Genomic DNA, 13343 nt, shown 5'->3' with positions numbered 1-13343 from the left:
AATTAATATTTAGTAGTCCTGCCACTGGCACGTAGTAGAGCTCTAATCCTCGCTGGCATGTTCCCCACGAGCCTTTCACACTGTTGAGGGGTAATCTTGTCCCATTCTTCTTGAATTACTGCTTTTAATTCTTCTAAATTCTTTGGTTTATGCTTTGAAACAGACCTTTTGATAATCCACCACAGATTTTCAATGGGGCTCATGTCCGGGGATTGAGCTGGCCACTCTAAGACCTGGATACTGTGCTCCTGCAGCCAAGTTCTACTGGCCTTGGATGTGTGGCAAGGGGCATTATCTTGTTGAAACATCCAGTTTTTACCTCGACGGAACAGTGCATGCGCAGAAGGGAGCATGTGGGTTTCGAGAATGGTACAATACTTGGTAGAGTTTAATGTGCCATCACAGACAGTGAGATGACCAACACCAGCAGCACTCATGCATCCCCAAACCATGATACTGCCTCCACCATGCTTGACAGTAGGTACTGTACATGCTGGAGATAATGTTTCGCCTGGCCTTCTGCGTACCCTCACATTAGTAGGAGGAAGATAAAGCTGGAAACTGGACTCATCTGACCACAAAATCTTCTTCCAATTCCTGGCTGTCCAGTTCTTGTGTGCCTGGGCCCAACGACGCCGGGCTAACCTCTGTCTCTCATTGCCTTGTAGGACCTTAAGCCATGATCTAAAAGTCAGCCACGTACAGTGCGGGTGGAACACTGGACACCAGTTTGGTTTGACCACTGCTGCTGAAGCTCCTGTGATGTCATTCGGCGGTTTTGCCTGCACATGCGGATCAGGATGCGGTCATTTCTTGCTGAAGAAACCCTTGGACGCCCAGATCTTGGTTTGTCTTCCAAGCTGCTGGTTCGTCTGTATTTCTGCAGAGTGTATCCAACTGCTGAAGGACTGCATCTGTACTTCCTGGCTATCTGGCGGCAGCTGTACCCTTCCTGGCTGAGAATCTTTATCTTCAGGCATGTTTCCTGCGTTAGGTTCCTTGTTTTAGCCATTTTTGTGTCTGAAGAACTTTCAAATGTGCTGGCTTTATGTAGACATGAAGCTTGGCAACAAAAATTGTGTCTTTTAATAAAAAGAACGACCTTCATCACTGGTACCAAAATGACCCAATACTCAAAATTTCTTATGTATTTTTATGGAACCAATCAATTTTAAGTTTTTAATGGCTTTTTTAGGATTTATTTAGTATTTTGGCTGTGACTGTACTAAAAGAAATTGCACTTGAAGACCTAAGAGTGATTCTTAATGCAATATTTCACAAATGTGTGGGGTGTCCGAAAACTTTTTTCCACCACTGTATAAAACAGTACAGAGCAGAGAATCATCACATCTGAAACAAGAGGACAAATTCCTTATCAAATCATTTTCAGTCAATCAAAAGATTTATCAATATGGGCGTATTGCTTTAAGACCATGGGAACTATGTGAGTGTGTATAATACCTTGGGTATTGGGAAGCGTAGCTGGGCCAGCTGGGCCTCTCCCACCAGAGGGATGGTGATGCGGTTGGGCAGGACCACAAAGTTGTAGATGATGTCCTGGATAATGTTGTCACACAAACCACTGAGATAGATGGATGGAGGAAAAGAAAGAAGAGATAAGAGGGGTGAAGAATGGAGGGAGATTATGAAGAAGGTAGAAAGACAGAGGGAGGGAGAATATTAATGAAGAATAACCTTAAAACATGTATATTTTTTTCTGAATGATAAATTTGTGATTGTGAAAAGGATTTCCAGCTGTTTGTTTTTTGCCCTGCAGAATCATGCCTGCTCAAGCAAAGGGTTAAAAATCTGCACCGGTCTATATGTCTGCATACATGTAACAAGCCCTGCACATGTCTAAAACACATACACGTGTATCAACAAGTTTGCACCAACACATACAGTGTACTCGTCTCTGGTTCCAGACACTATTTATATAAGATACACACACACTGAAAGACGAGGGCTGCAGCTTCCTGACTGATCCTAACAGGAAACAACCAGCATGTACTGTATATTGAGACGCCACTAAACCCTGGCTGCAATCACAGCTGGTGTTTAGGCAGCCTGACATGAGATACTGTAACAGTAGCGTGGTATGTGTGTGTATGTTAGAGTGTAAATAGCTAGGTTGCACATGCACGCCAGAGGATACATGTTTCTAATGGCTGATGGAATTCTGGTAGGGGTGTGGGAATACATCAGTTTTTTCCATGTTCACGTTACTTTGGACACGCCACAGGAAACAATGTAATTCATTTTAGAAGAGATCATTTTAGAGCTTCTGAGTTAAACTGGTGATTGACGGAGAATTTATTGGCCACTATTTTGATATTCAGTTGATAATTTTGGTCATATTTTCAAGTAAAGATGCCAAAAAATGTGAGAATTAGATGCTTTACTTCGTCATACGTGACATTAAAGCAAAATATATTGACCGTTCAACGAAAACAAGAAATTGAAGGTGTCACTCAGGAAATGATGTGCCTTTTCCACTATTTTCTGACATTTTATAGACACATGAGTTAGTTGTAAATCAATCTTCAGAGTCATCGATAACAAAAATATTGTTTGCAGCTTGAGATCACTTATTTTTTTGAAAGTAGGTCCAATGAAAACTGATGACAGTGTTAGAGTAACAGGGACAGTGTTTAAGGAAAGAGATGTTGAAATTAAAAAATTAAATACATTTTTATCTCCTGGGGTGATGGCAGAAATCTGACAGGCTGAAATCTTACAACCTGAGCAAATTCAACCACATCACTTTCTGCGTGATTAGAGAATATCACCACCACCAACACAAACTGGTTAACAGGTTGTATGGCCTGTGTATAGCTGACAGGACTTTTGTACAGTTTGCATGGACCACATAAATAAAACACCTAGCTGATATCTGGTCTCATTTCCTCTAGAGGGCAGCAGCAACCTGTGCTAAAACACAGCTGCAGCGCCTTACTACAGAAATACATTCCCCCTGTAAGAGCTGAACCTGGGTCAGTTTCAGATTACAGTTTAATATGAGTGCAAAGTTTATTTTAGCCGATTTCTGGTCTGCCCATTAACCAAACACCCAAGGGTGACCCAGGTTTTCCTGCTGCTTCAGGGCAAATTGCAAATCATCTCTGACGACATGATGAGCACTCTCACACTGACACACAGGAAGAGAGTGAGAAGGGTGGGGTGAAGGCAGGTCTTTAGCACGATCACTGCAGACACAGGCGCACACACACACACACACACACGCTGGTGTTTTCCTACAAACTTGTCAAACAAGGAAAGCCACATTTCACAGGGCGGAGTCTTTTGGAAACCGCAGCGAGTTTCTCTGCTGAAAACAAACAGTAAACCAGCAGCAACAGATCAATATAGAGGAACACAGTTAGTAGTGTGGTAACAGTGCTCTGCGGGACGGCCACCTGCAGGCTGCTGTGTTCTTGTTGCATGGCGTCTTTCTGCATTTAAAATAATGGGTGGAAGTGCAATAAAAAACAAACAATAATACTAAAGTCTGGTTGGAATGTAAGATTTTAGAACAGTTTCAGCTTTAACTGTCTCATGCTTGCTGCTTGGCTCTATGTTGGTCTACCACGTTGGAAAATTTTCATCAGACTTTGGTGAGCTCTTGACTTTTTCCTCTAGCGCCACGTTGAGGCTAAAATTTATAGTTTTGAGTGAAATGCCTCAACAACTACTGAACCAAGTGCCAGGAAACTTAGTTCGCACATTCCTGTTCCCTTCAGGATAAATCGTAATAAGTCTGGTGATCCCCTCACTTTACATCTAGCACAGAAATCAGCCCATCAGTCTCAGCTGTACTTTGTTTTACTTTACCTCTTATTCAGATATGTTTTCTTAACTCTTCACACAGCAACACACCGACATCACACAATTGGCCAAATATTCAATTTTCTGTCTTTGCTCCACTTGTACAGACATTATGTTTTCTCTCTCTGCTCCTCTGTATCGTTCTGTATCCACATTAAACACAATAAATAAAATAAAGTCCCCTTTTACTGTATGTGTGCATGTAATTGAAAGAACATCAACACCAGGCTATGTCTCCATGTGAGATTACAATCTGCTGTGATTGTGTGACACAACTTAAATCAGCTACTCCTTGTGTTTCAATGATCTGTTCATTTGAAAATGCTTATCAGCTGTGTCAATATAGCTTCTGGGATGCTGTTGGTGCACAAGTAGAGGCTTCATACTGTATGTAAAGTTTTGAGCATTAGGTTTTTATTTCTGGCATGCTGTGTGCAAGCATTTGTAAATAAGTCAAGACAGATGCATCCTTTTTGTACTGGGTAAGCTTGAATGTAAAGAAAATGCAAGCAGTTTAATAATAGATACATAGCACAGATAAATGTGCTAATGGTGTTCATGAGTTTTGAAATTGTGACTAAAGAGTGGACAAAGGATGTTTGTGACTTAAAAAATAAGCTTTTATTGGTAAATGTTAGCATGCTAAACTATGATAATGAACATGGTAAATATTATACCTGCTGAACATAAGTATGTTAGCCATGTCATTGTGAGCAGATTAGTACAGTGGCATTAGCATTTAGCTACAGCTTCACAGATGCCACCTCTGGATCAGCCTCTGCTGGAGTGAACCACACAACAAAATGTGTACAGTTACATTTGTAGGGCTGATATTTTTTAAATATCATGAATGTTAATCTGGACTTGTATGAGGTTTTGGTAACTCTGGAAGGGGACCTTAGGTTCTGGTTTTACTTCAGCTCCAAAAACTCTTGAAATGAAACCACAATTGCTGTTTGAGGCATGTGCACTAGTTTTTTTTTGTTTTTTTGCAATGCATTGACATGCAAATTACAAAGACACTACTACAGCTGCAATGACTAGCCGGTTAATCTGTTAGTCAATCGACAGAAAGTTAACTGGCAACTACTTTGATCACTGAATAATTGTTTAAGTCGTTTTTCTAAAGCCAAATATATGCTGCTTTGATGTGTATTAAATGTGAGAATGGGATGCTTTTCTTTGTCATACATGATTAACTGAATAGCTTTAGATGTTTTGGACTGTTGGTTGGATTAAACATACCTCTGGGAAATTACACCGGGCATTGTTTACTCTTTTCTGTCGTTTTATCAGCGATGCAATTAATCAAGAAAATTAAAGGCAGATTAATCCATAATGAAAATAATCATTAGCTGCAGCTCTGGCAGTGATGACAGGTGTAGTGTTGTCGTCAGTGCATATTTTTACTGTCAAATCTGAAGTTTAGTGCTGCCGTGTCTTCCTCGAGGCTGACGCAGAACTAAAAGAAATCCCATCTTGAAATGTTCCTTCCTAATCCACCCAACATCACATCTCTGTCTGCAGCGGCTCTCCTTTCATAATCACGTTTCTATAAATACCAACACTTAGCGGGGAAAAAATAAAGGTCATAATCCATTCTGTGATCCGCTGGTTAATGTAATGGTTTCAGCAGCACAGCCTGAGAGCCTGATAGACCGCTCCGGCTGCTCGTCCACTGGGAATGTCTCTTCAAAGCACCGGCTTCATTTTGTCATTATACCAAACTGGAAGGATGTGCTTCTGCACGCTCCATAACGTCCTGAGTACCCAGCATGCTTTTAGTTCTCCTACTGTTGAGAGTTCGCATTAATCATATGTGATATTTTCTGAGAAGGGCAAAAAAGAAATGCTTTTCTCTAACCTATACCAGCTTTGTAAAAGCATCCCAGATTCTGTTTAACGACTCTTTAGTGATGTTTCTATCAACATTTTGCAGAAGCATATTTCCATCAAATACATTCTAGTGAACATGGCAGCATTACATAATTAATGACAGACAGTATCAAAGTTAAATTCAGTAGAGTAAGATTCTTTATATGTAGTTGTGGCTTTCTGGTGGAGTGCAGGCCTATAATGTTGAAAGGCAGCAAAAGAGTTTTATCTACAGTAGAAGAGGAAGGATGACAGCATCTCTTTTTTCATATGCAAACTCTCTGCTTGCAATATTTAAGCTTTTCATAACATTTCTGGCATTTCTATCTATCATTTTCATGCACAACTCAAATTTGTGCATTAAAAAATATCTGCTCAATCTGTGTTAGGTTTTATATTTCATCTTATACTTTGGAATAAACAGATAAAGAACCAGTTAGTTTGACAAAGCTGTATAAAGAGAACTAGATGATGTGGGATTAAAGGTTCCTGGTCCACAGTTTTTACAGATGTCCCTTTTTTAGCAGCAGTGTTTGTGGAGATGCATTTTGGACACAAATGAAAACAATTCTGGTTTAAACTTTTGAGAACAATGCAAGTGTTTTATAAGGGAGGAAATACAATATTTGCCTTTTTAAGTCCTCAAGGTAAGTAACCCACAATGCAAACATACCTTTTGTTTGTTAACAAAAAAAAACTCTACAGAGCAAATGTAACATTTCCATGAGCTCAACAGACCAACTCAAAACTTGTTTAATGGAAAACACAAGAATGAAAATGGACGAGGATTTTCCTTCTTGCAAAAATACTTAAATACTGAGTCAACTATGATAAATGCTACCGTATATGGCACTCTGTCTGCAGTATGCAGTCACATTGTGCGTCATTTGAATGAGAAATTTGAATTTATCCTCTCTGAAGTCATTTCATTGCTGTCATAATGTGCCTAACATTTGCATTGGAGAGGGTCCAGTTAAACCATAACAATATTTACATCCAATCTAATATGAAGTTGAAATATTCCCACAATGCAATGTCAGAAGACTGGTAAAGAAATAAACATTTATAGAGCATTACAACTGAATATTGATCCTAAATAACAACTGCTTATTGTGTATTATTTTATGTGGGAAACCATGAAAGAAACAGTGACACCTGCGGGGTCAGAGGTCAAAGGTGTTACGAGGTAACAGTGACCAGTATATATATATGTGTGTTTGTGTGGATGTGTGTGTATTATGTGGGCTGCATATAGTACACGTAGGATGTGCACAGTGTGTGTGAGAGCACGTCCACATGAAGACAAAATAGACACAGTTATGACATCATGTCTCGATTACACACACACACACACACACACACAAACAAACATTCGTTTCATAATGATGGCCAGGTGGCTTCACACAGGGGGCTAGCTGGCTTTTACGGACAGCAGCTCTGTGTGTGTGTGTGTGTGTGTGTGTGTGTGTGTGTGTGTGTGTGTGTGTGTGTGTGTGTGTGTGTGTGTGCTTAAAATGTGGCTGCTCGGCTCTTAACAACAAAGTAGATTAATTCCAGTTCAAATTAATGGATGCACAGATCAACACATGACACACAGTCATGCAATGCAAATACACTAATTCAAGATAGACACACACACACACACACACACTCATGAGACTTCTACACAGTCATCACACATTGGGCTCTAGTTTCAGGGTGTTGAGGAGTATACTGTATGTGTTGGTGCAAACTTGTTGATACACGTTTGTGTGTTTCAGACATGTTCAGGGCTTGTTATAGACCGGTGCAGCAGGGTGGCGCAGGGTGGCGAACCCCGCGCAGAGCTAGTTTCGAGCAGCACAACCTGAGGCACGATCAGTTTGGTAGTTTGGCAGACCGAGGTACGCTGAGATGGGTGTGGCGGCGCAGCAGCGGGTCGACAGATCCAGCTTGGTGCAGTGACAGTTTCGTGCCAAAAGGCTTTGCCGAAGATGCGCTAAAAGCTCGCCAGCTGAAACCAGGTCTACTGTCAGCGCAGGCGGAGCGCAGCCGGTGTAAGCCGAAGTTTGGCTGACCGACGGACAGTGCGCACACGTCACCAAAACCTCACAGGCAGGTTTCCAGAATACCAGGCACATTAACGATGCAATAAATACCCCAAAAACCCCTATTCAATGCAACTATCTGCTATCAGCACATAAATGTATCTCTGTATGGACTGTCCCGTCACATCTGATGTCAGATCAAAGGGGATTGGCACCGTTTGGCACGTTTGGCACGCGTAATGGAAACCCAACCTGATTTGATTAACACAGCTGCAAACTAATGAGTTCACATCCCTCTCAGCCAATCACAAACAGCCACAGCATCAGATAGGGAGTATATATTCAGCATCTGTCATCTTAGAAAAGTCAAAAGAAAAGAAACAGAGTGAGACTGCGAGAGAGAAAGAGAAAGAGAGAGCGCGCACGCACGAGAGAAACGCAACATTTATTTACAATTGTGGTGACCTCCTCCCAGGCTACCTTTGCATCATCAGCCCGTGGAGGTCTGCTCGCAGTTCCGTATATTCGGACACTGCGAGCAGACCTCCCGGACCAAAACATCAGTTTCTTCCTGGGAGAAGTTTGACCGTCTGACGCTGCTGCTCTCTTCTGCTATGGCGAATTGAGTAAACTCTCATTACGCCTTCGCGCAGCGTATTTAAGGGCAAGGAGAGGGGCTCATTTGATTGGTGTGATGTGTGTAAAACCCACTCCACGCCTTCTCTCCTCCCTCTTTCCGACTTGCGCAGGTAGGAGGGACGGAGGTGGGAAAGAGGAGTAACTGCGCCAGCACGCATGGTGTGCCAAACTTGAAAAATCCGCCTGGCCACACCCAGTTGGCGAAGCGTAGGTGCGCTGCGCCTCCGCCTCGCCCGGTCTGCGAAACTAGAGGCCATTAGATGCAGTTGCTTACTTTAGACCAGGAATGTCCAGCATGTTTGTGAGTCCCGTCCAATTGATGTCCAGCAACTGAAAGAGTGAGAAGAAATATGATTTAGATTACAATAAAATGGGGGAGAAAAATGTTTCAGAGGTAAAACATGGTCTCCAATCCAGCTAACTGTTCCTGTTAATGAAAACACATATACTTGGAGACCAAGACTGTAGTTCCCACCACAGTTCAGCTTTTATGGAGATAATCAGCTGCACGTACGACCAGAAATTTCATGCAGCAACTTTCTTCACAAAAAGTTCAGTCTGTGTTGCAAATATGTGAAAGATGCACAGAAATTCCACGACAAGATTCCATTCTCAGGCTTTTGTTTTTTGGCAATGTCAAGGCTTTGGGTCAGTTTGTCGGGAAATAAATAATCTGTAAATTTACATATTTATGAGAAGAATTTTATTAACTATCAAATGATGATAATTTTTCTATAAAAGCAGGCTACGTTTAATGGTATTTATGACACATTTAATGGTTTGTAAGAATATCTTTGGGGCGATGTTGTGGTATTAAAATAGACAAAAGTATTAAATAAATGCTGGAACTAAGTATTTGCAATTCCTCTAATCTGCTCAATCTTAATAAAAAGTCTAATCCTAAACTAAAAATGCTTTGAGGAACACTGTATATCTCACTCGCACTGAGTTCTTCTTCTACACATTATCAGCTCCTCACTCTCTGACGGCATCATGACTCAGCAGAGCAGCAGCAGGAGCTGAGGAGCCTGACTCTCAAATTCAATCGACCCGGTAATCAATAGAGCCGAGCAGATTGTGTTAGCCTTCGGACAGCCAGGAAGTATGTTGTAAGGTACTTTAGAAATGATGTTACATTAGCACATAAACAGCTGTCACTGAATGGTGGAAAAATAAACTTATCAGCGCATATCTTGCCCTTAAATGTCATTTTATTCTACAGACACATACAGAAAGAATGACAATAAAAAGTGATCATAGTAATACATTTCAACCTAGAAAACTAGGAGACAATAAAAGCACAGGACAGAGTTGAGCAGGGCATAAAATCAAACATTAAAAGCAGTGTTACAAAGGTACAGAAACCAATATGTCTACAATGAGCCAACAGGGGATGATACAGAGGTTAAGCTCTGGTTTCAATGTGGAAAAAAAATCAATCTGTATTTGTCTGTCTGAATTAAAAATTCACTTTGTACAAACACTCTAGTGATGGACCAATGCACTCTGATCTAATGTAATGCTCTTTCCCCCTCTCAGTGAATTTGTACTCTTCCAACAACATGATGGAGGAACAAGAGTGCAATGCTGAACATAAGTAATGTGCAGCAGCTTTTTTGACATCTTTACTGTAGATGTCAAAATTGTGGATAAAGGCAAGGCTATGTGCTGATGTAAAATGCAACAGCAAATCTAAGACATTATCTACCTTTTGAATTGTTTTTTTTTTTGACAAAGACTGTCCTACTGAGTGTGTGTGACTTCAGTGCACACGACTACAAGCTCCATAACCTCTTGGCATGGCAAAAAAAGAAAAAGAAGAAAACAAATCCAACTGGCTTTCAGAAGGAGCAGACAGATTACCACAATCCCATAACAATATGAAGTTGCGATGGGATCTATAAAAGACAGACTCCTGAATTCACCACTACAATGCTTTCACCATTTCAGTTATTCAACATAAGCTGTTAACACTGACCTTCCAGACCGTGTGTCTGAGCCTTTCAGCTGGTCAAGTACAGACAGAACAGTATGAAGAGATGTAATGATAATCCTTTAGGAGGTGCTGCACCACACCATGTATTTATTGGCATAACAGCAAAAATTCTGTGCAAATCTGAGTTTGCACAGATGATGAAATCCAACGCTGCAGACAGTAACATGTTCCTGACGATCAGATCCACATTTCAAAAAGGGAAAAATCCAAACATTTTAACTGGGATTTTTATATTCAGCCTGGTTTTCTAACCCAGTTATGAGGCTTATATACTTCAACATAAAACTGGGTTACCTGAGCAACCAGATTATGGAGGAGGAAGTCACATTTTGAACATTAAGTCAATCAGTTTGTCAGACAGGAACCTCCAAACAGTCATGCAGTAATAGGCAAGACTGAAGCACAGCACAAATACCTGACACACCCTGAAATCTGCTAAATATTGTGGTTACTGCTGCTGTCATAGCAGCTAACACTGGTGCTAATAACTGCATTACAAGCAGCAATGATTATATAGGACGGCTGCAGTAGCTGGAGTAGAATTAGTACTGTTATACCTGCATGTAGTACTAGCAGTGATGGAGCAATAACTATAGTAGGGATAGTAGCAGAGGCAGTATTAGTTCACAATATGGCCAGAGGTATATGGACATACATGTGATTCCCAAATCCATGGCTTAACAGCCCCAGAACAACAAGTACACAACAGTATGTGAACAGGGAGTCCAAATAGCTTAGAGGTAGCAATTATACTAGAATTACTGCCTCATGGTTGTGTGCCTCCGCCAACCAATCAAGTTGCAGTTTACATCCATATCTTCCCAGACTCACATGTAGCAGTGACAATGCTTCAAATATGGATGTTGCTGCAAAGAAGCTATATATCCTAAGACATGGACGCTTCACACATCTTCAATCCCACAGTATGGACGATCTGTACAATCAGCACAGTTTCAAGATGGACACCCAAGATTAGTGCCACCAATTCAGTATCTGACAAAATATTTGAGTTCCTTCTGTTCTTGAGTTATGGTTTGAAAAATGGCCACAAAAATATTATGATGCTGATTATCACTTCATCATTTTATCCTATTTAACATTATTAGTGAGACCACCAAAACCAGTTCATCCTCGAGTCGAAGTGGACGTTCGTGCCAAATTTAAGAAGATTCCCTCAAGGTGATCTTGAACTATCACCTGATGAGAATGGAATGGTTGGATGGACAGACGAACAACCTGAAAACATAACCTCCAGGCATGGCTGTTGCCCATGCAGAGGCTTAAAAAGTGGTGCCAACAGTTGAAGCTGCTAGTAGTACCAGTAATTCTAGTATTAGTAGTAACAGCAGCGATAACTCGACTGTCATTTGAATGGTCCTTTTACAATAAAGACATATTTCTTCAGCATTTTATAAAACTCTGTTGTCCAAGCAAACTGTAATAAAAATTAGCAAATTAATAATTTGCTGCAACGATAAACTAATTGATCAATTAGTCGACAACAACAAATTAATTAGCAACTATTTTGATTAATCACTGATGTTATTGTTAAAGCACAAATCGTCACATTTGATGGTTCCAGCTTCTCAGATGCAACAATTTGTTGCCTTTCCTTGTCTTACATTATACTAAATTGGATATTTTAAGGTTTTCGACAAAACACGACATCTGATGACATCACAATTTTAAGCTTTCCAATAATGTAAATAATCTTTATTTACAGCCTTATAAATGTTAAAAGATCCTTCTGATACAATGCACAGCAGTGTTAAACAGTTCACTATATAAAACAATAACATAATTTATGTTAAATGCCATGAACTGCATTCCACTGAAATATATTAATTTATTTTACATGCGATTTCTTGTTGCCATATCATGACATATGCTGTGATATGTACAAAAAGTGTAGTAAGTATATAGATATTGTGATATATCAAACACCTTGATTTGTCAAGTTATATAGTATTTACTGTGACAGAGTTCATTTGGTGAAAATTCAACTGAGAGACTGGAGTGTCCATTTTTGTCGAATGCAAGAATTAAGTACCTGCACTAATACAAAACATTCAGTGAACCCTACATCAACCCAACCCTGCTTACTGATTAACAACATAACTGATTATGACAAGAGATATCGAGGGAAAAGCTGCTCTGGTGAAGTCAGTCTCATGGCATATCATCATCATGCCCAACCCAAAAGTTGCTGAGGAAATGAGAGTTGAAGCCGCAGTGATAGCAGTTGCATTATCATTAGTAACAAGTGGCTGTTAAAGCAGTAAAAGCAGTACTAAGAGCAGTCATTATAGCAGCAGCATAGTAGCTGAAGTATTAAAAATGACCCTGATAGTAGTAGGAGTATAAAGAGCAGTGCAGCTACAGCTCTTGCAGTTCTAGCAGCAGCAAATACTGACGAAAACATGGGCGAAATGTCCATACAGAAGCCTAGAGTTTTGGGGTTTACTACTTGCTGCCCTCCTTTGTCAGCACGGGGGCAAAAAAATCCTTCTTTTTAGAATAGGGTGTAGTCTGGATGGAGCTAAGGTGGGGTGGGCAAGCAGCAACTACCAGGCCTGAGAGAGACAGGCTGAGACAGGGAGGCTCTTTGTCCTGATAATCAGGACGATTTGATTTCACAAGAGTAAACAAATCAATCAGAAGTTAAGAGAAGAAGTGTCTGTGAATCAGTCTGCAGTGATCCTGCAGCAGATGTGGACCTCTGACTGCAGGTCAGTGTTCAATCATCATCACACAAACTGTACGGTCTGGTTCACAAGACAAACACCAGACTCGTGTTGGGAAGGCACCCAGCTCAAAATAACATCAGTCCACAGACCATAAAAGGAGAGTGAGCCGCGTGCCAACTGTCAAGGTTAACGTATATGTGCACTTAAGGTGGAATGACCTGACGTCAGCATGTTTGTGTTTTAAAACATATTATTGACATAGTAAGGAGGAAGTTTCTGTTTACGAGTTGAGGA

The 13343-nt window shown here is 40.6% G+C and overlaps 1 protein-coding gene across 2 annotated transcripts in view; it reads right to left on the bottom strand.

Moving 5' to 3' along the window:
• esyt2a (extended synaptotagmin-like protein 2a) overlaps positions 1–13343 on the bottom strand; it is a 68836-nt gene that overhangs the window by 19357 nt on the left and 36136 nt on the right. For both annotated transcript variants that reach the window (XM_049598236.1, XM_049598237.1), the window contains exons 8-9: positions 8641–8696; positions 1462–1582 (exon numbers count right to left, since the gene is read on the bottom strand). In XM_049598236.1, the coding sequence (XP_049454193.1) occupies positions 1462–1582; positions 8641–8696 (177 nt within the window). The remainder of the gene's footprint in view (positions 1–1461; positions 1583–8640; positions 8697–13343) is intronic.

Source organism: Epinephelus fuscoguttatus, linkage group LG15 (assembly GCF_011397635.1).
Source record: "Epinephelus fuscoguttatus linkage group LG15, E.fuscoguttatus.final_Chr_v1".
NCBI lineage: Eukaryota > Metazoa > Chordata > Actinopteri > Perciformes > Serranidae > Epinephelus > Epinephelus fuscoguttatus.
This window is presented reverse-complemented; position numbering and strand designations above follow the sequence as displayed.